General features: G+C 46.3%; 1 protein-coding gene across 3 annotated transcripts in view; it reads right to left on the reverse strand.

Moving 5' to 3' along the window:
- The window catches only part of PLS3 (plastin 3), a 93,417-nt gene that overhangs the window by 6,584 nt on the left and 63,732 nt on the right, over positions 1-23,101 (reverse strand). For all 3 annotated transcript variants that reach the window (XM_072626436.1, XM_072626437.1, XM_072626435.1), the window contains 7 exons: positions 15,010-15,173; positions 6,511-6,640; positions 5,967-6,099; positions 4,699-4,780; positions 3,434-3,599; positions 2,537-2,679; positions 59-154 (listed from right to left, as the gene is read on the reverse strand). In XM_072626436.1, the coding sequence (XP_072482537.1) occupies positions 59-154; positions 2,537-2,679; positions 3,434-3,599; positions 4,699-4,780; positions 5,967-6,099; positions 6,511-6,640; positions 15,010-15,173 (914 nt within the window). The remainder of the gene's footprint in view (positions 1-58; positions 155-2,536; positions 2,680-3,433; positions 3,600-4,698; positions 4,781-5,966; positions 6,100-6,510; positions 6,641-15,009; positions 15,174-23,101) is intronic.

Here is a 23,101-nt window from a genome sequence, read left to right on the forward strand (position 1 = left end):
AACTGAACAAAATACATTCGCACAGGTGGGAATGATACCCTGGCCCCCAAAAACTTACATTGAAGCCGGCCATGCTAATGTCAATCTGGGGTTCCCCTTCTTTCTGGCCTTTTGGAGCAATCTGATTTAGAAGATGGAAGTAGGCTCTGGAATCCTGCAAGGAATCAATAAGCATCCATTAGATACCTACTGTGTGAAAAGTACTGGGGGTACAAGAAAAAACAACAGCCAAAGCAAGGGGTGGGCCCTGCCCCAAGGCACCTCCACCCCACAGAGGAGGGCAGCCTCATGGGTCTCTCTGTGTGGTGGCCAAGAACTGGACATCGAGGGGATGCCCGTCCATTGGGGAATGGCTGAGCAAATGGTGGTACGTGAACGTAATAGAATACTATTGTGATTCAAGAAATGATGAAGAGTTAGACTTCAGAGAAACCGGGAAAGACTCCTATGAACTGATGCTGAGGGAAGTGAGCAGAACCAGGAGAACATTATGCACAGTAACAGCCAGAGTGCAGTGACTGACTTTGATGGACTTGGGTCTTCTCAGCAATGCAAAACTTCCAAAGGCTCATGATGGAAAATGCCATCCACATCGAGAAAAAGAATTACCAAGTCTGAACGCAGATCAAAGCATGCCATTGGCTCTCTCTTTTTTGTTTTGTTTTTCCTTTCTTGTGGTTCATTCCATGGGTTATAATTTTTCTTTGCAACATGATTAATGTGAAAATATGTTTAATGTGAATATATATGTAGAGCCTATATCAGATTGCATGCCATCTTGGGGTGGGGGAGAAAATTTGGAACTCAAAAGTTTGTGGAACTGAATGCTGTAAACTAAAAATAAATTAATTAAAAAGGGGAGAAGAAAAAGAAAAACATTTCAGTTGAGGTCTGTGAAACTCTATGGGCCAAATCCCAGCATCCCATGTAGATATCCATTCCCAGAGACCATGGATCCTCCTCCCCAACCCATGAACCTCAGGATTATTTGAAGAAATGGGTTTCCAATTGCAGTACTGTAAGTGGCTAATTCTGTACCTTTACTGAATTACTGAAGTCAATTAGCTTGGTAGATAAACCAAGCAAGGAAACAAAGGCAGAACAGAAATCCAGGAAGCATCAGAAAAGGAGGAAAAAAAAAAAGAGTCACATGATCACAAAATGTCATTTGCTAGACTGTGCACAGAACATTCAAGTTAAGTTTGAAACTTTTTTAATTGGAAAAGCCAACCAAACTTTTAAAGAGAAGTGTGTTACACAGCTCATAATGGCGTGCTCAAGAGCAGCAGAATAGCAGCCACTGCAGAAGCATGGTCTGGTGGAAAGGGACCGTCCCCATCCCTGCATGATCTCCTGGGGGTCCTCATCATCACAACCCCCACCCTCCAGAGGGATGCCCAGAGAACAAAGGAGCCAGTCATCAGCAACAGTTGCCAACCCCCTTGAAGGGGAGCAGTAAAAGGGAAGTCGACCTCCCCCTGCCCAAGGAAAGCAGTCTTCCCAACCTGGAGGGAGCCCATAGGTTGACAACAGAAAAAATGGACTTCCAAAGCAGCTAACCTAGAAGAGCACACTGGAGGTCACCAAAGGATCTCCCCAGGGGAGTACTGAGGTACGTGCCCCTTGCTTTGAGTTCTCAAATGCAACTTTTCAGGAGCGGAGATGCAGAGCCATTCCCAAGGAGCCCAGAGACTGTCCCAGCAAGGATCAGATTGCTTTCATGTCAGGCTCTTGGGACAGGTGGCCATGGTATCAGCCTCAGCAGCTGAGGATTGGAGTCAGGGCAGGCAGGCAGCTGCTGGAAGGCCCCAGACATTTGCCACAGGGATTATCTCCTGTCTCCCTCTGGGGTCAAAGGAAGCAGGTGGCTAGAGAATGGGATTAATGTCTATGCTTGGCAGCTTCTAAGCATTGCTCCTAACCACTGGAGCAGGCAATGCTGAACACAACATGAAATGCAAAGGAGAAGAGGCAGGGGAGGGTCTGGGGCCCACTGACTCATGTCAGCGGGACCAGGAGATCCCCTAATGCCTAGGAACAAAAGTTGGCAGGAGAGATGTCTACCCTTAGATTCTTAGATTAAAATCTCAGCCCTTTGGGCAATATGGCCCTGGACAAGTACCTTAACCTCTTTGGGGTGGGGGTGGAGGGACGACCAAGAGATAGTACAACTGATGGGGGAGGGATGGCTTGCCCCCTTCTCTGTTGACCCACTATGCTGCTGCTTCATCCTTACTGAGGCTGCATGGGTAAGAAAGATCATGAGGTGGACAGTCAGTGTTCTCCAGAATGACAGAAATGAGGTAATGTATGCAAATTTACATGCTTGAGGTTAACAGCTAAGAGAGCACCCTAGTCACCCCACCCTCATTACAGCTCTGCAGTCCCACTGCTCTCCTCACTATCACCACTTAACACACATGTTGATCTTCTGACATGATAAAAAAGGCCCAGACCATCTATCATCAGACCCTGAGGTTCTTGGCAATCTTAGCTCAAGTCCACTGCCCTTTCCTTGGCTTTTCATGTGTATTACCTTGATATCAGAACTCAGGTTGTTGATTTTGTGCCAGCCTGAGTTTTCCAAATGAAAGTTGGCCCATCGGAGCAGGAGTTCTTCTGGAGATAACTTCATGAGGTCCTCCAAGGTCTCGCCATCGCGGAGCAAGGCTGCTAAGGCTGTAAGACAGAGCATCAGTGAGCCCATCAGAATCACAGTCTAGGTCTTGACCTGCCCTCAGAGATGGGCCAGCGTTCAAGAGCAGCCCAGTCAGGATTTGAACCAGGTCCTGGGACTCCAAAATCCATTCTCTTTCCCTAGCCCTATACTTTTCCCTCTCTCAAGGCCCTGGGGGCAAATTCAGGTGAGTAAGTCACTGTCCCTCCTCTCTAGCCCTCAGTTCCCTCACTAGACAATGAAAGGCTCAAATCTTTCCACTTAAGTTAGAGTGTGTGTGTGTGTGTGTGTGTGTGTGTGTGTGTGTGTGTGTGTGAGTGAGATGGGGGGGGAGCTGTTTCTGAAGGAAAAAAGTGTCTCCCTTCTTAGCACATGTTAGCAAGAGAGCAAGCCCAGCATCAGTGGGAAGGGCACCACCTGGTCAGGAAGGCTTCTGGGTGTCATGCACTGCCTCATTGTGCTACCCAACCCCATATGAGGTCCACAGAGGGAAGGAGCTTGCAGAGCTGGCGTAGGAACCCAGTTCCTCTTGATCTGAGTGCAACTTCAGCGCATGGAGGTCTTGATGTCTAAGGGATACACGTCCTTCTTAGGACTATGTAGAAGCCTCCCAGTTCTGTGATGCTAGACTAGCAGCCAGGGACCTAGCCAGAGGGAAGATTCCCATCAACAAGCCCAGTTACTTTGTGAAGCACTCAGTATAACATCTGCCACTCTGCCACATGCCTCCGAATGGCCCAAGCTGGGGATCATTACCTTCATTTCTGCTGAGCTCAATATCAGCAAACAGTCCGATCTTAATGATCTGCCAAAGCAGCCCCAGAACCAGGTGAGGCTTTCCAGCCCGTAAGTCCTCGGCCCCAATGTTGACCACGTGGCACCCAATGGCAGAGGCCGAATTCAATGCCAAGTTTAAGTTCTCCTGCAAAAGAAACAGCCAAAGGATATTTTGGAATTTCTTTCTGAGCAGCTGCTACTTGTCCAGGCCCTGCAAACAGCACCTACCAAGCTTGATGGTGGCACTGATTCACTTCCTGACCCCTCCAGAGACTACAACCTGGATCACTGGCATGCCAACTGGGGGTGGAAAATGAAGGGAGGGAACTACTCGAGGCTAAAACTAATCTCCCCCTTATTGTTACAGCTGCTATCCCGAAATCAAGAAGGTTATTAAAAACCAGCCCCTGCTCCTGTGATGACGTGAGTACATTTACCAGTCTGAGGAGAAAATCCTCAGAAAGAAATGTGACTTTGAAAAAAATGTTCTTATCTTGTCCCAGCCTCTTTTGAACTCACTATGTCATCTCTAGAGTGCTGGCTCACTCCCTTGGGACTTTATTGGTCCTTAACACTAGGGCCTCTGGTTCTTTCCTCCTGTCCTCTTCTACTGATTCATGAGCTGAAGACTTTAGGAAAATCAAGTCTTTCTATCATGCCAAGAGGTGTTTGGCCATGTTGGCTTCTGTGCTTAGCCTTTCTCTTTTAACCTAGAGCTGAGATTTGATTCTCCCAATCACCAACGTAGATTGACAAGTTAGCTAACTCTAAACTTGGAGTCTAAGGGCAGTGCCATGGGGCACTGGCAGCTCAAATGCCACACTCCTGGCTGCCATGTGGCTGAGGTGGGACTGCAGACACCAAGGCTGGAGTCTCTGACTTCTAGGCCAAACAACTCAGTTCTCCAGCCAGGTAGATTATCTGGAAGCCCAAGCTAGAGAGGAGCAAGGGGACAGGGGAGTATGACTTTGAATTCCAGCTCTGCTTCTTGTCACCTACGTCATGTAGCGAGGCATGTTAGGGGTCCCAGGCATCAGTGAGCCCACTTTCAGAAAATGAGTGGCAGTTGGACTAAAAGATCCCTCTGCCAGGTCCCTTCTAGTTTGATGTCACTGGTTCTAAGATCTTATGTCAAAGCAGGACTTGAGATTTGAACAATCAATTTAACCTCCTTTTGCCTGACCCTGGTGAAGACGATGATTGTGTTCATCCTTTGTTGCTGAAGAAGACCATGAAAACGTTACCTGAATGATAAATGGTGTAAGCTTCTTCTTGTTGATTGCCCTTTCATCAATGGTGTCTGGAACTGAAAGGTTGATCATTTTACTGAAAAAAATGAAAATGGGGATCACACTGCAGTAAGAGTTGGCAGGTATTCCTAAGTAATGTAAGTTGTTGCTTATGTAGCCTGGAAAATAAAATGTTACTCATTTGGTTCAAACCAACATTTCTTAAATACTTACAAGGTACAAGGCATGCCAGCAGGCATTAGGGTCTCCAGTCGTCCAGGTGCCTTCACTATCTCTCCTCTCACTGTCTTCTTCACCTCTTACAACCTGACTTCTAACTTCATTTCACCAAAGTAACCTGTGACCTCTCTGTCACCCTCTCCTCCTTGATATGCTCTTCTCTCTGGGTTTATGGGACACCCCTCTCTCTCCTGGCTCCCCTCCTCCCTCTGATCGTAAGTATTAGGGCTCTACCCTAATACTTACCCTAGACGTCTCCCACTATACTATTTTACTTGGTTATCTCAGCTCCTATGGCCATCTCTACACTTAACGATTCTCAAATTGGCCTTTGTTTCCTCAAACTCTCTGCTGACCTCCAGGTTCCCATTTCCAACTGTCTTTCAGAAATCTCACATGGGATCTTAAGCTAAAAATGTAAAAAACGGAACTCTTTCTCTCTTCTCCCAAGGTCTCTCTACCCCTCCTGTCGTTGTCAAGGGTAACCTCCTCCCAGTCACCTGGAGTCCCAAGCTATTTTGACATTCTCAAATCTGCAAGCCCTTCCCAACCTACTGCCCCATTACACTTTACTCCCCAATACATCCGTGAACAAATCCCTCCACCTCTGTGGACTCTGGGCATTTTCCTTCATTGTCCTCCATGCCTGCAATGCTCTCCCCTCCTCATCTCCACCTTGGTTTTTTTCAAATCCCAGATAAAATCCCACCTTCTCCAGGAACACTTTCCTCCATATCCTTGTTGTCCACTGCCTCAGATTGTCAGCTCGTGGAGGGCATCAACTGTCTTTTGCCTCTTTTTGTATCCTGAGCATCTAGCACAGTGCCTAGCACACAGTAGGAACTTAATAAATGTTTATAGACTGAGTGATCCATCATGGAGTTCCTTTTATGAGGTTCCTATAACAACTATTTGGCCATCTTGCCAATCACATGATCCCTGTATTTCATAATTCTTTACAAACTCTCCTGATGTATATTTCAATGTGCATGAAACAATCTGGGAAATCTATTTATGGAAATCTGATTAAACTGCCATCTTACCAAAGCACAATTCCATCTCCAACAGCTTTGAAAAGGTCATCTGTGTTGGGGTTCATTGGGATAACATGCCTGCAGTCAGGATCGTTTTCCAAGGCCTTGTTTATCCAGTTCACAAAAGCATATTTTTCTTCCTCTAAAACAGTGAGGCAGTAAGGGGTTAGTTGACTTGCAAGTCAGCACAGATAGATACTCATTCTGCCTTGTGCCGTCATGTGGCTTCCTCTTTTGGACCCCTAGAAAACCTAGGATGATACTTGGTTACTTGAGATTTTCATCACAGAAACTGCACAAATCTAGCCAAGAGGATTCTGGGATGGGGCTTACTTAACAGATACCAAAGCAAAAATCACCATTAAAAAAAAGTTTACTATAGGACTCTCTAAGGACATGGCTTATTGTCCCCCAGACTGGGGAAGCCTATGGTTCAAGCTTTACAAGGTGCCACCCTTCAAAAAGAAAGAGCGAGGTTTCAGCCTCTATGGTGGATACATTAAGCACTTCTCTGCAGTACTAGCCTTCTTCCTCAGGGAGCCTAGGTCCTTACCTGAATACGAATGCTGGGTCCCTTCACTGGATAATTCTGATGTCCCGCCCAGCGCGCAGATGCCTTCTTTCCTGTTGATGGCCTTTCGGAAGGTTTTAGCGATGTCACTACTTTTGACCTCTTGGAAAATCTGTAAGTTCAGACATTTTATTATCTAGCCAATACTTTTGTAGAGGATACGTTAGACAGTCACAAGAGTTTCCTGATCTAGCTCTACAACTTCATCCCCACGTCCCAATGATGGTTACAGATAATCTGCTCTTTTCAAAATGCCACACTGGTCAAAAGCCATGCACCAGATGCCCTCGAAGCTGAAATGCCCCAAAGCAGGTGACTGTGCCCAGTGGTGACTAAGAGGAAAAGGAACCAAGGCTTTCCTTTTTCTGCCCCCCCCCCCAAAAGATACGATAAGCAAGAAGCTCTAATGGTATAGACCCAAAAAGGTAAGAAACAGCTGTCTACAGCTGGGCAGCAGCATGCTGTTGTGGAGGACACCTCAAGTGGTGGAGAGGTTTGGGGGGGGGGGGGCGCGGAGAATCTGTTCTTTAGTCATTGTTCACCCCCAGCCTCTCTGTGTCTTCTCTTTCTCTGTCTCTCATCATGACCAGAGAAAGAGCAGATGGAAATACTGTCAGCTTGGCTCATTCTTAGCAAGCAGGTTCTAACAAAGACAAATTCCATACTCTGTATGTCATCGACAGAGGCAGTGGAAGCCAGGGACCTGGCTGAGTGGATGGTCTAAAGCAATGTCTCAATTCACTGACCCCTGGCGGGGCCCTAGCCCCTAAACTGACTCCCGATGCATTCCCCATGCATGAGCTCACTGTGGCGTCTGCACTGCTCTTGAGCAACAGGCCTGCAAATGGGCTGCCTATCTCTAGAAACATCTGAGCAGCCCATTCAGGGCTAGACCAACCATGAAAATTTGCTGTTCTACTTGGTGATCATAAGAGGAAAAACTCTTCCAGATGGTGGTGCTCAGTAATTGCAAAACACATTTCCTGGATGCCACTGGTGTCTCTCTTTCCCCTGCAAAGCTCTGGAGAACCACCTGAAAGCCCCTTTTCTCTCATCCAAGCATGACTTCCCTAAGCAAGTCTGGGATGAGACCCGGGGTCTCTGCCCAAGGACTAGATACAATAAAGCAGTTAGCCTCATCTTACCCTACAGGACAATCAGACTTTCCTCCTTGTGTTAAAAAGACCCCAATTTCTAGAAAACAGATATGGTAGCCTCCGTCTTTTTGCCTGTGTTCTCTTTTTGGAATGGCCTTTGGCTTCTAGAGTGACAAGAGGTCCCGTAAGTAACAAATGCCTCGTCTCGCCATTTCCTGCTTATCTGCAGTGATGGGCCACTGAGCTCACCTGAGAAATTGCAGGCTGCTCCAAACTAATACAGGAAAAAACCTTGGGGAGTAAACAAGCGGAAGCCAGAGGACTCATGCAGCCCGTTTAGGCTCACGGGCCTGCTGCCAAGGAAGGACTCATCCTACCCAGGGCCTCTCTCCCCAGTGAGCTGCACCTCTTCTAAGAAGCCCTTCCGGAGTGATCGCTCAACTCCTTAGCTCTTATTCTGGGCAGCTCACACCACAGAACATTTCATTATACACACTTTCCTTGTCTTCCTAACTGGCCCTTGGGCTCATGGGCAGATGAGTGCCACTATACCCCTCACACCACCTGGCACAATGCTGTGCACATACAGACTTGTTGCTTGTTGGGTCCAATTATCCATCCCAACCAGAGACTCAGAAGGCTAAAAAGAAGGGACTTGACTAGGATTTAGACAGAGCTTCTCTTTACATCTTGTTTATAGTTACTGCCTTTTGAATATTTCATTGACAGCTTTCGAAGTTGGGATTTCTTTCCACTGCCTGGACTGGAGTCCCATGTGTCCCTCTCCAAAACAGCCTGCAATCTATTTCAGCTAGGCCTGCTTCCTTCATTAGAGGAGGTAAAAAAGATAGGCCTCTCTGCCAGCTGAACAGCTTAGAGCACTGAATTTACAATCAGAGGACCTGAGTTCAAATCTTAGCTCTCCCACGTGAGCTAGGGCAAGCACCCTCCTTTCTAAGGCCTAACCCTGAGCACTTAGCTTCGTCTGTCAAATGAGCATGTTGAAGGAGATGTTCAAGGCCCCTTCTATCTGAGACCTGCTCTTGCTTTTAGGCCTGGTTTAATTTCATTCCTGACCTGGGCCTAGCTCAAAAGACTTGGTTATTGTTCAGTTGTGTCTGACTCTTCTTGACCCCGTGGACCATAGCATGTCAGTACTATCCATGGGGTATCCATGATACTGCATCCAGATACTGAAGTGGGTTTGCCATTTTCATCTCGAGTGGATTAAGATTAAATGACTTACCCAAGGTCACACAGCTACTATGTGTCTGAGGCTGGATTTGAACTCAGGTCTTCCTGATTCCAGGCCCAGAGTTCTATCTGCTGAGCCATCTAGCTGCCCACTAAGACTTGGTAATAATTCCCAAAACTCTGCTTCATGAGGGAGCACAGCAACTGATTCCAGGCGTGCTGCTTTACCTTGGGTTCCCTGCTCTTGCGTTCGCCAGACGGTAACGATCTCACTTATCCCAATGACTGGCTTTCACCTAGATCTAGAGAAACTCACTTCTACGCTTTCAGGTTAATTATGGTCTAAAGAGGTACCTTTTATCAAAGTAGCTAAGTTCCAAATCCCAGGAATGACGAAACGTGAATGGCATTGTTCCTGCTTACCAGAAAGACCCAACGTTGTAGAAAACAAGCTTGAGATTAGTTTAGTGGCCATCTTTCAGGAACCTGGAATTTTGCATAAGAAGAATTTCCTTTTCTTGTTATTTAGCTATTGACTTTGCCTTCAAGATCAATGATTCTTAAGAAATTAGGTGATCACAGCAATCCCAGTCTATGGCAACTGCATATATGTTCTAGAAAAACTGACCCGTCTTGAATTGCTAGGAAGTATAGTGTGCCGCTACAATGACTTTGGGATAAACACTCCATGATCTGCCATCCAGTTTGAAACAGATCTTGCAGAATGCCCCACTGCTCAAAAATGGGAAAAATTGTAGACCTGACATATTCAAGGCTTTTGCAACGATGGTATGACCTTCTTTATTAGAGATAATAAAGCTAGGTGCCACTGGCAGGCTGCAAGTTTCATTTCCAGGTTCCCTTCCTCTGGCCTTTAGATTTAAAAAAAAAAAAAAGCATTAATGATATCTGTTTATCATTGACAAGCCTCTGCTCTGTTACATTCCACTGTTACCCTCTGGTTTGTGTGCAAATTGCTTGAGAAGATGAGACAGATAGTTAAAGGTGAACTTGGTCTGCGTGAGATCCGAAATCAAAAATGACCTACTACACACAGGAAGGACAAGGCCCACACAATGTGTTGGAATCTACGCACTAAATCTCAGCAAACTGAGCTGGGGGATGCAGAAGCCTGGCTCACTGGCTTTTCTTCCTATGAGATAGATGGGCTTGCTTTATTGGGCGAGAGCTTCTATTTCACCTCTTGCTCTAGCCACCAGGCTACGCTGTACCCACTTCTCAATCTCCTAACTCATTTTAGGGAACAGATGAGATTTTTAAAAGTGGGAAAACCTTATCTCCTCTCTCTCAAAGAAACAGGATCAGCCAGACTTGGTCCTCTGTCCTCAGAAACAGTTCAGCAGAGGCCTGAGATTCATTACAAATCAATTCAGAAATGGATGACCCTTGAGAGGTCACTAAAAATCACCAAAAAGAATACCAATTATCTTCTCAGATTTGTAGTTTGTTCCCAAACTATCCCCTCCCCTCTCTGTTTTTAGAGGCAAGACTGAGGAGATTGGCCTAGATCTAACGTCCCCTTCAACTCAAAATCTATGATCCAGTGAATGAATCCTCCTGTTTGGAGCATGTTGGTTTCATTGTGCTCATAGGGCACAGGTTCTTAACCTTGTTTGCATGGTGGCCCCTTTGGTGAGCCCTCTGATGAAGTCTCTGGACCCCTTCTCAGAATCATGTTTTGAAAGATAAAACACATGTAATTACAAAGGAAACCAATCATACCAAAATGTACTTATCAAAATATTTTTAAAAAACAAGGTCCTGAACGCCAAGTTATTAGGAAACCTCATCCAAGGACCATGGACTTTGAGCTGCAAGGGACCTCAGAGGTGGCCTAGTCACTCTTCTCTCCCCTCAGTTTGCAAATGAGGCACCCCAAAAAAGGCAAAGTCTCCCGCCCAAGGTTAGGCAAAAGGTAAGATTCCCATTGGACCATGATGTCTCTCCACAGATGCTCTGACTAAAAATGTGATGTTTAATTCATGGCACCATTGTTTAAATATTAAGATACTTCATGAACTCATGCATTTGGGTGCCTGAATTCTCCCCCTTCCCTGCCCACATGTCCTCTTACGCACCACTGAGCCAAACACCAACTTTGTTTGTAACTTGGTTTATGATTAACATCCCCTAGGCAGCAATTTCTGTTCTCAATAAATTAACACTCTTATCAATGTGGGCATTATTACCAATTCATGACGCTGATGAACTAGAGGAATAATGTCCTTGCCATTCCTCACGAGGTAAAGTGCCACCCAGAGACAGATGGAGAGGGGTCATTGGCCCCAGATTATCTGTCCTCTTTGGTTTGTTCCAAGGTAAGGATTCCATTTTACTGTGCTCCCTCTTTCAAAGATTTTGACTACTAGGGAAATAAGGCGCTGGACACGAGGGACTTGAGCCCTAGGTGTATGACCTTGAGCAAGTCATTTACTTTCCAACTCTGTTATCAAAGGTTTTTTCCAGGACGAATATTGTATGAGGTGAATGAAAAGTTTTCACCAGTTAAAACCCCAAACAGCCTTAATGTCCTGGTCAAAAGACACACCTAGACCTCCTCCTTATCGTTTCACAAAGGCTTTTACTGATGTGCTCACGCTCGCTTGGTTAAAGGTAGAAAGAGGCACATTTTGCAAAAGGTGGTTCAAGAATTCCGGGTCACTTGAGGCCATTTTCATCATTTTCTCATGAACAAAACAGGCACACCCTGAGAATCTGGAGATGTGATCTCTTGGCTAGATAAACTTGGGGGCTGGAATGTTCTCATTAAAGAACGAAACGCACTTCTAGCTGGGCAGTGTTCAGAACAGTGCTATCTCCTAATTAAACGTGCAGTTATGAGGGGGATGCGGTGTGGCCATCAGACATGCAAGCAAGCACTCCAAACTGTCCAACTTACTCATTGCCACAGAATTCAAAACCAAGGGCTTTGAAAAGAACTGGAGATGGAGATGAAAATGGTGGCAAATTCAGTATTTCAGTAGAAAATGGCAAGAAAGAAACCATTCTAATTATAACACTTTGGTATTTCATCAGGAAAGGCAAAAATCCTTTGGATACTGAGACTGGTATCATGTTCACCACCCCCAACCTCCTCCCCAAATTCACCCTAGGGAGGTCTCTTGTTCTACGTTTCCTGATTGTGCTTGGCCTTGGCAAGGGAAGGTGAAATGCAAAGATGGGTATGGAGGAAAGACTGATCTTTCCTTAAGGAGGTCCCAACTTGAAGGGAAGGGGGTAGGGTGGGGGAAGCAGTATTGACAAACAAAATCTGCTAAAGCTTAAAGACCTTAGTGAATAATTAACAAAAATTGGGCCTTTCTCACCTTCCCCTATTAAGAGTAGTGTTCTTTTAGCTGTAGAGTTCCTTTATGGCGGGACCCAGGGACTTCCTCTGCTCTTGACACTTTGATGTATCCATGATCTCATGGGTGTGACCATTCCCTCTGCCACTCTAGAACCTAACCCATCCACATCTTCTCATCCTGAATTATTTTTGCCCGTGTCATTAGGAAGTCTCTTGAATTGAGTCCACCTAAAACAGCAGAGGCCACACTTTCTGCTTTATGGGCACTAGGGTGCAACTCTAGATCTATCCCATGATCTCCTTTTCTAGTCACATATATTTGGTACCCACTTCTCGTGCCCACGTTTTTGTATTCTGCTCAAGAATTTATATTCTTCTAAGATGCTTGTCTTCCACATCTGACAATCATATGATAGCATGGGGAAAATACTGAGCAATATTCATTTTAAAGAGATTAGAGAAGGCACGGTACACAACTCAGCCTAATCTTCCCTTCCCATCCTGCTTATTATCTATTCTCAGTGTCTGTCAATAATAATGTATTGATTCAGTGGCCAAATGGGCTATCCTCCAGGTGTGTGCCATAACTGGAGAGACATGGGGTTTGCATCGATGGTTCCTCCTCCCCCCTACCCCTGCCCTCTTAGACAGTCTAACACTTTCAAATGAATCTGGCTTTCATGGAGGTGGCTGTTCCAGGGCTTGGGTGCTCATAGAACACACTGGGAAGCAGCATAGATGAGCATCTCCTATTTTTTATCCCTGCTGTGATGGTGACAGCAGATCAGGTGGGAGTGGCTAGAGGAGGATCTTTTCTAGCTTTCATATATGCCTGGGAAACACCTGGTGGGGGAGATGCCAGATTTTATTGGGGGGAGTAAAATTTCTTTGGGCAATCAGCAAGCCATAGACACAGTAGGAATTTAGAGGCTTTTTAATCACTTGTGTGACTCTGAAGATGTGAATCACCTGTAGAAAACTGTCAGCAATGGACAGTGTCTCCTTCCCACATTCCTCACAAGTGGATGCCTCCTTCGTGTATATAAAGGATACTAGCAAAGATTTCATGGTGATGTCAAAGTAGCTGTGTGGGCTGATTGTTGTTGAGGGTTGGGTAGGGGGAAGGAAAATTACTCAACTTTGATATTTGGACCTCCACCTTGAAAACAGATCCCTGAACACTTTCAAAGTTGAGTTGCTTTCAGAACAGATTCTTTTTGTACATAATGGTCTTCGGGTCACTGTCTTATTTCCTTACCCAGTATGGGGGCATAGGGGGGTGTCTGGGGTGGCCAAAGCCAATGTGGGGGACTCACGCAAACGCGTCTATTTGGTGTCCTGCCGGTTTTATCGACATATGCTCCCTGGGTGATTTGCCTCATAAGAGTCTCATGCTAAGCTCTGAATGTCTATGTGAAGAGAGTTTGGGGGAGGGGGTGTCTAGTCACACCCTTTAGAGTACTTCTCTACTATTTTATCTTCTGCAACACCTACCGACGGGTAAAGTGCAATTATGTTTATGAAACTGTGTTGGCTCATGGCCTTTATGAGTGCAAGGCAAGGTGAATGAATGCTAAGGGCACCATGAATTTTCCTGTTGTTTGGGGGCATCTGGTGAAACCAGATCCTATATTTGCTTCTTCAGGGAAAACTGTCACCTTATTTCAATGCAACCTCATTTATCTTCTGGTTTCCTTTTTAGTGAGTGAATCCATCTGGATGTGGTTGAGTTCTTCCAGTAGAATATCACCTTGTGGGTCAGGAGCAAAGATTCAGAGTACTGAGAATTCAGTGAATATTAGAGGCATCATCTAAGGACTGTGTGATTGCTTCTTAGCACCCTTGAACCCTTTACTGTCATTCTTCCTATGCATCCCTGTGGAAGGGCACAAGGGGTCAGGGTCTACTGTTTTTGGTTTTGTGGGAAAAAGAAATCATCGCCTGGTGGCCAATTTAAGACACAATCTACTGTCAAGTCCTTAGCCTTTCCAACATGGTGGGAGCTGACCAGAGTCTGCTCCTGAGTACTTCATTTATATACTTCTCTACTGCTTCTTTTGAATGCCTTCTCCATACACATGACTTGAAGTGTCTTGAGAAAGAGGTGTCTTCCACATAACTAGAGATACAAATGTAAATTCTGGGCCCCCACATTTCTTAAAGGGGCCATTTGCCCTTTGTTGAACATGCAATAAAGAGATCTTTCATAGGAAAAAGGGCCTGCCAAGCAAGTCAATGTGGGCACCACCAATAACTACAAATCTCAACCTGACAGCCATTTTATAAAGCAATCAGGCGAAAGTAGGAGCCTTGAACTCCCCGAGGCTAGAATCACCTGTACTTAAGCAAGTCTTCTCTTCTTTTGAGGATCTTTTCTTTGATGTGGTCATACAATAATTAAATGGCAGCCAACAAACCCTATGGGAAGAGTCCTGTAAGAAGGGTCTGGCTCCACAGAATCACTGGAGTCCTGATGGCTGAGTGAACAGTTGGGCCTGGTAATTACCAAGGGCACTTACAAGGTCATTTTAACTAGTTCTGATTTACTAAAACATACATTTCTAAAATGCTCGCTGGAGAGAGGGGGACAGAAAAAGGGGAGGGAAGGGAAGAAGTTTAATAACTGTCCAAATTAGAGGGAAAATGGTGCTGGTAAACCCTACGGGTAAGATTTAGGGAAAAAAAATATAAAAATGGTATGTGCATGTGTATTTATATTTCTAATGTAAGCCAGAGGTTAAATTAGCTAAGTTTCAGAGTCTGGTGAGTCAGTATGGATAGGACACCTTCGGGATCCCCCCACTCCCACCAGGCCCTGCCATTCAGCTGGCATGATCGGCTAGAGGACAGGCAAGTACTCACCAAAACAAATTCGTCAAAACTGATCTTCCCGTCTTTATTCTTGTCGCCATCGATCATGAGCTTTTGGAGAATTTCTCTGACTTTGTAGCCTGGTAAGGGCAAGTTTGCTTCCTTGAAAAGCTCATGCAGTTCATAGTCACAAATGAATCCATTGCTGTTGAGATCTTTATGAAAAATTCAGAGGAAAAAAAAAGGGGAGGGGGGAGAAACCAGGCTTTAGAAACAGTAGGAAGCCCAGGGCACTAGCCTCCTGTGGTGTCCACACCTCCGCCACCTTGTTTTCTTCCTGCTCCTTAAGGGAAAGTCAGAGTTCCTACAGGGCAAAGTGTAGCAACACAAAGGAGAACCTTCATTTAGGGGGGTTTCTTTTATTTTAACTGGGTTTCAAGAGCAATCTGGAGGGTTTTCTAAGTCTAAGACAAACTGAAAAGCCATGAACATTCAGAAAGAAGCCTCGATGGTATGTACAGTGGGAGTGCAGAAGAGTTACTAATACATTGTGGTAAGTGAGAGCCTGAATGAATGAATTTGGGAAATGAAAGCATCACAGGGCCATAGAGTAGGAATTGAAAGAGGCATGAGAGATCAGAGAATCAAAGATCCAGGTTGTAGCCATCAAGACTTATGCCTTCATGTGGAACTATAGCCCTCAGAAGCAATGACTTGGCCAAGGTCACACAGCAGCTGAGCAGGGACTAGAACACAGATTTCAGTGGATTATGGGTCTAAAGCTGAAAGGGCCAACTTCCTCATGGCGGGGGGGGGCAGAAGGGGCGATCACAGAGAGGTGTGTGTGTGTGTGTGTGTGTGTGTTCATCCTTCATTGCCAAAGAAGACCATGCCATCAGAGAAATGATGACATGACTTGCACTTGACTTTGTTTTGAGTGAGGGAGGGCTGTGCAGGTCACCAGCCTCACTTCTTCTCCAGAGCCATCTGAATCCAGTGACCAGATATTCATCAAGATGACTGGAGATGACCCAGGATAAGGCAATTGGGGTTAAGTGACTTTCCCAAGGTCACACGGCCAGTGAGTGTCAAGTGTCTGAGGTGAGATTCGAACTCGGGTCCTCCTGACTCCTGCACTGGTGCTCTATCAACTGCACCACCTGGCTGCCCCGCAGAGAGGTCATAGACTATGCCTAATATCATACAAGGAGTGGGTAGGTAGCAGAGCCAGGGTGTAAAGCCAGCATTCTCTCTCCCCTCCACCCCTTCTTCTCTAACTAGTCCCTCTAGGAGCATGCACATACTTTTTAGGAGACAATTCACACAACTGGGTAGCTCCATAGTCTTTCTTCCAATAGCTAGATACATTTCCTGATTAATCTGGAATAGACTTCCAAGTGCCCCCAAACTTATGCAAAGGGGACCTTTGCTTCAGTCAATATTTATCGATTGGGCAAAGGAGGCAAATTCTAGGCCAAAGAGCTACTAGATACAATGGCCAAATGTTTCCAGGATCAGAAATCCAAAAGCCCGCCTCCCCCCCACCCCCCACTGAGTTCTTTCCACATGAAAATTGGTATGGTTCCATTGTTGAGAACATAGCCTAAAAGGTTATGAAGAACCAAAGAAAAAAGCCTCTGTCTTTCCAGATTGTCCTAGGTGAGTTCCATGTAATTTAAAAACAAAGCTGGAGGCAATCTCCATGAATGGGGATACATTAAACTAAAGGGCCCACCAAGTTGGGGAACAGAACAAAATCAGAGAAGAATATACGTGAGGAAAAGAAGGAAGCTGTGGGGGCTGAGGAGCCCAGCTCCAGGGCCCCAGAGGCTGCTGCCCCAGTTTTCGGCTTATCAGTTAAGATTTCTGCAACTGGAGGACATCACAGCTCCGGGTTTTTGAATGGGAGACCAAGCACTCTGATCTCCCAGTCAACAGCTGCATTTCAGTCGCTTTTTGGATATAGTCTCTCATCCCTCATGAATGAGAGATACTGGTGTCTGACTAAACCTGTCTGGCCAAATTTTGGACTTAAAAAAGAAATACAGTTTGGATCAAAACTAAACTATTCCCAAAAATGAAATCCTGTGCTTGCTGGAGACTTCTAGCTGATGGCCTTCTCCCCTCTAAGTTAGGGAATGAGAGGTAGGGTAACCCTTTCTGATGCATGTGTCTCAGAAAAGAAGAATGTCCTGACTACACTAAGACTCCTGACTTGGCTCCCTTAGGGAATGCCTGCTGGCTCCAAACAGAATCTCCTTTTAGCCACTTTGGGCTCCAGAGTGAAATGGGTTTAAGACTTGGTCTTTGAGAGAGAAATCTAGCCAACAAAATGTATATACCTTCTTGTGAAAAGAGAAGAGAGAGGGAGGGATGAAAAAGGAGATGGGAGGGGGGACAGGGGAGGGGAGGGGGGAGAAGGGGAGAGGGGAAGAGGGGAGAGGAAGGAGATGGGAGGGGGGAGAAGGGGAAAGGGGAGAGGGGAGAGGAAGGAGATGGGAAGGGGGAGAGGGGAGGGGAGGGGGGAGAAGGGGAGAGGGGAGAAGAAGGAGATGGGAGGGGGGATGGGGAGGGGAAGGGGGAAAAGGGGAGAAGGGGAGAAGGGAAGAGGGGAGAGGGAGGAGAGGGAAAGGGAGGCGAGAGGGAGGAGGGAGGGAAGAAAAGGAAAAGACCATGATATCAGGTCTCATCTCTGCTTAAAGGTGCACTATTCTTGGTGTCCTTTTCTCTCCCCTCCCTCATCTCCTGCCTCTCCTCTTTTCTCCTCTCCTTCCCCCCTCCCTTCCTCTCTCCTGTCCCCCCTTCCCATCTCCTCTTTCATCTCCCCTCTCTCTTCCCATGAGAGTGCTCTGTCCAAAAGAAAGTATGTACATTTTGTTGGCTAAAAGCTGCCTCATTAACTGGCTAGATTTCTCTCTCAAAGACCAAGTCTTAAACCCATTTCACTCTGGAGCCCATAGACTGGACACTAGGTCTCTGCCCTCTAGCACAGAGTGAATGTAATTACTAAACAGTAACTGTTTCTCTTGGCCAGCCAACCTCAGGGTCTTCCCTTCCAGTTGGATTTTTTTTTTTTTATTAAAGGGGCCTCCCTTGACTCACTTCTTAAAGAGGTCTATTCACTGAATGGGTGTTGCTTCGCTCAAAGTGAAAACCTGAAAAGACTCACACTGCATCCTGGGCCATATGCAGCCATTTTGATCCATATCAGGCCACTGGACCCAGATGGCTCTGGAGGAGAAAGTGAGGCTGGTGACCTTGCACAGCCCTCCCTCACTCAAATCCAAGTCAACTGCAAGTCGTGTCATCATCTTGATGTCATGGTCCTCTTCGAGAGTGCAGGACAAACATACAGCTTTTTAGCTGGGCACTTCTTGTGTCTCTCCAAAGGCTAGGAGCTCCTGATGGACAAAGGCAGTTTTCCCCTTTGTGTCTGCATCCCCAGGACTTTGTCCAATGACTGCCATACAGTAGGAGCTTACTGTGTGTTGCGGGGAGGGTTGGTTGGTCCAATGCCTAACTTACTTCCCTGGTTAACTAGAAACATCCTAGAAGACTGCCCTGTGTGTGAAAAAACCTCGGGGCTAAAAGATGATGGTTCTTATACCAACCCAGGCAGCTGGAAATGTTGGCAAATAAACCAGGTGCCCTGGTGTATGTGAGGATTCTGTTATCCTTTTTAGAACTGAGTTTCTCAGGGTCCAGGGCCGTGGCAATGTCTAGTTTCCAGGTGTTAGAGACAATAACTCCCACAATAGCCCCAAGGATTCTAGATAATAGTTCCTAGAATCATAGTGACAGACAGTCCTACTGAGACTTTACCGTGAGATAAGGGGTGATGTAATATAATATTTACTATGCTTGTGCAGAATGACCACATTGTTAAAGTTAACCTGTGAACTTACTGTTAGCAAGATGGCTCCTCTGTATGTTGCCCTATAAAGCAAGCAGGCACTGATCAGTGAGTGGGGAAACCACAGGGAACCCATAGGGGATTCTGTGTGTGCCTTGATTGGCGCCCATCAAGGATGGAGGGAATTTAGGCGAGTGTACCACCTGTGCCTGTCTTGATTGATTCCCATGGAAATGTAGGGGTAGTTGCTCCCCTTTTTCCTGGCCCTTGTTAGAAGGGTGATTAGGGAATGCTGTAGGAGCTGGTATTCTCATTATCAGTAACTCTTTGAGAAGACTAGACTAGATGCAAGCTGAGTATCAACCCCTCGGAAGGTGTCTGCCTGTCTGACCAGATCAAGAGTGAACCTGTTAGAGGCTGGGTCCGAAAACTCCAGTTCCCCCTGTGTGTTATCTGTGAAACATCTGAGAACCTATAACAACCACAGCTCCAGCCAGGGAGGAATGTTTGTCCAGTGTACCTCTCCAGGCCACTGGGGAATGTTTGTTGACTGTGCCTTTGAATACACTGGGGGATGGGGCAGGCAGGGGCTGCTAGGGGAAAAGGTTGGTAGGTAGGAGCTGGGCTTCAGTTGTGCATTCTGATGGGCCAGAGTTGGGTGTGCGAGTCTCACACTGATAGGTCTACTTAGTTCAGATGAGGAAACTGAGGCCCAATGAGGGGCCAAGACCAACCCATGATCACACAGCCTTCTGACAGCCACACTTACTACTCCACCACGGTACAAAGCAAAGGGTCCTGCCACCTGAGAAGCAAGGGGTTAGGAGAGTGTTTCATGGTACCAGGCACTGTGCATGTGACTGGCCACTTCTACCAGAGCCAGGGAAGGCTGAGCAAACACATCTGCCCTCAGTGGATGAGGATGGCTTAAGCAGGGCAGCTAGGGGATTGAGGGAAGAGGGCAAGGGCTCCTTGGAGACAACTCTGAGAAGAGTCAGCTTCCAGCAGAGCAGTCTGGGACAGCCTGGGACAATCAAGTATCTGGTGATGGGAAGGCAGGGGGCAGCAAACTCCAAACTGAGGCCACCGAGCACAGGACAGGGAAAGGCAAGTAAGGGTAAAGTAAAGGCAAGCAAAGGCTGCTTTAGCAGACTACTGCCATGAAGAGGAGGGGGTAAAGCTTCTTCCAAAAAGTTGTGGATCCTTTAGAAGCTGGGAGTCTGTGGGCCAAAGGGCCTGGACAGGAAGGAGGGGCTCCACTTGAAGAAAGTAAAGATCACAGGGAAATGTGGGACCTGGACTAGTCAAAGCTCTACTGGTCCATTCCAACGTTTAGGAAAAACAAAATGGAAGACAGTACCTGCTTTGAATAAGCTTACATTCTCCTGAGGCAAGACTGTAATTATCTGTTTGTTTGTATTAGGACCCTGGGAAATTCCTTCACCCTCTTTGGACAGGCATCAGTTTCCAAGATGGGGCAAACTAGCCCAGGTTGGGGAAAATGAAGGCGAGCAAAGCCTCCAATCAGCAGCGGGCACAGAACCTGAGATTGGCCACTGTGCTTCCCAGCCGGTGTGGAGTAGGGGGAGGGAATCTCAAAGAACTCAACAATATCACCTCTACGGGTCTCCTCAGGTCTGAAAATCTATCATTTTATGATGGAGGGTGCTCAAAAGCTGTATTCAAAATAAAGACAACCCAGAAATCAACACCCAACCAGGGGCTGGACACTTTTGGAAACATGGTCATTTGGAGAGAGTTGGAGAGTTTAGGATCTCAGGCTTCAGGCTGGAAGGGACCTTGAAAGTGAGGTAGTCTGCACCCCTCATTGTAGAGATGACATGATTTACCAAGGGTCTCCAGCACCGGGCTTCCAAGTGGAGTCTTCCCCCTCCATGGCCCTAATTTTGGCCATCTGGATTCCTACTCCACCACAAAACATCCTCATGACCTCCCACTGGGCTCCGGCTCCAAATTCAGTGCCCTTTCCTCCAGAGGATCCCAGGAAACAAATGTAACTAATACAGGCTAAATGGAAAACTGTTATGTGACTAATGCTGAATGTTGGGAGCTCTGGGCAGGGAGGGAGAAAGAGAAAAAAAATGAGGTTCTTATTCTCTAGCACTGGTTGGGGGGGGGGGCAGATAAGGGAAGAACATTACTGAATCTCTGTCATTAAATAACAGAAAATTTGGCCCTGGGAGAGAAATGATGAATTTAAGGCAGAGATATCCATTTCTGAACAAGGCGACTATGGGGATTTGCATGTCTATGACAGTTTTTTGTTCACTGCAGTAGGTTGGGGATCAGTGGGAGGGACAGATTACAAATGCATGCCTTGCAGCATCTAGCCTGGGACTGGGCTGAGCAAGAGCTAGTTAACACATTTATTTGGATTACCCCACTCTAAATTAGAAGAGTATGCCATTGGGATGAAGTGTGAAGTTCAGGTCACATGATGGCTTTCTCAGAATCCTTGAGAAGAACAGACTGGAGGGGGAGAGCAAGGACTAGGAAGCATCTGTGGTCAAGAATGATTAACTACTAAGCCAAAGTACAGTGCAAAACAAGGAACATGGAGGCAGAATTGGGTTCCACCTGCAACTATGTATAGCATTGATTAGCTGTGTGACCTTGGAAAAAGTGCTTTCCCCTCTCTGACTCAGTTTCCTTCTTGGTAAAATAGGGTTAATACATGCACTACCCGTTCACATGTTTCTTTGGAAAGAGCACCTTGAGCTAAGTCCCAGCCACTTAGCACCTCTAGAACTCTGGACAAGTCCTCCCTCTTCCTTACTGACACTCAATTTCCCCATCTGCAAATGGAAGCAGTTGACTTGTATGATCTCTAAGTGTCCTGATTCCCCTAAGGTTGCAGGGAAAGCATGGGAGAAATGTGACTTATTAGCACAGTGACCCCAACCAATGTTTCTGGACCCAGTTCTCTGGTCCCTACCTCTGATGTCTGTAATGGTAGAGTGGGCTGCTAAGTGGGAGTGGGTGAGCACCCAGCCCAGCACACTTCTCTGCAATTCTGAGAGTGTCACCTCTTCAAAGGGCCAAAGTAGTGCCTCAAGCACACACACACACACACACACACACACACACACACACACACACACACACACACACACACACCCATTCCCAGAGGAAGGGAGAAACATTTCAATGGTCCTCACTATGTGCCAGGCACTTTTTATAAGTATGATCTCATTGGATTCCCACAAACCAATATGGTTCCACCCCCTGGGAATGACTGCATTATTCGGTCAAGCCAATCTCCTTAAGGTCCTAGCTGGAATTGGCTACTGGCCACAGGGTCTCAAAAACTTTTACTCCCTGGAGAAAGAGCCAAATTTGGGTTTGGCCCCCAGAAAGAGATTTATCAGTTCCACTATCGAAAGACTAAGCTACAAGATCCCTTCATCAGCTCATCTCGGTCTCCCCAAACCTTAGCTGACAATGGAAAGACATGGGCACCAGAGCAGAATACCACTATCTGTGTCATGCTTGGCCATTTCCAAAGCGCTGCTACTGGTGGCTATTCATGTTGTCACACCCACACACCCATCTATGGCCTTCTGAAGGGGCAATCATCTATTTTGGGGAGGAAATGGTTTCTATTTCAAAGAAGAGGCAGAAGGTTGCAAAATGGCTAACAATTAACTTTAACAATTAAATCCTCCAGCTGGCCAAGTACTGGAAGGAAAGGCCTGCCATTTTTTTTTAAACTTGGATGCTACTCTACTTCCTTTCCAGAAACACCCTCTAGGGTCCCCCCTTCTCCACCCCAGATTGTGGCAGAGGCCCAGTCTATGTTGAAAAGACAAGAAAAGGGGGACAGTCCCAGAAGCTTCCCTGATCACTGAAGCAAAAGATACATGTGATGGTCAGCTCTCCTTAGAAGCCCAAGTTCAGGTTCTGACAGATCTGATGGATCCATCCCAAACCAATAAGCCCTGAACACTTGGAATGTGCAAGGAAGGCAGTATGATGTGGAGGGGAAAGTGGAGGACCTAACTCAAGGTCGTGGGCTCTAATCTGGACTTGCTCACCTACCATGTGTGTGACTTTGGGCAAATCCCTTGAGCTCTTTGGCCTTGGTTTCCTCCTCTATAAAGTGAGAAGAGTTGGATTAGCGAGTTCTGAAGACCCTTACAGCTCTGAATCTATGGTCCTATAAGTCTCCATTCCCTATTCTTCCTCTATGATCCCATGAGCCTCTGAAATGAAAAAGGGTGAGAAACATTTCATTGACAGGCAAAGGAGCATCATGGTGGCAAGGTTCCT

The sequence above is a fragment of the Notamacropus eugenii genome, chromosome X (assembly GCF_028372415.1).
Source record: "Notamacropus eugenii isolate mMacEug1 chromosome X, mMacEug1.pri_v2, whole genome shotgun sequence".
NCBI lineage: Eukaryota > Metazoa > Chordata > Mammalia > Diprotodontia > Macropodidae > Notamacropus > Notamacropus eugenii.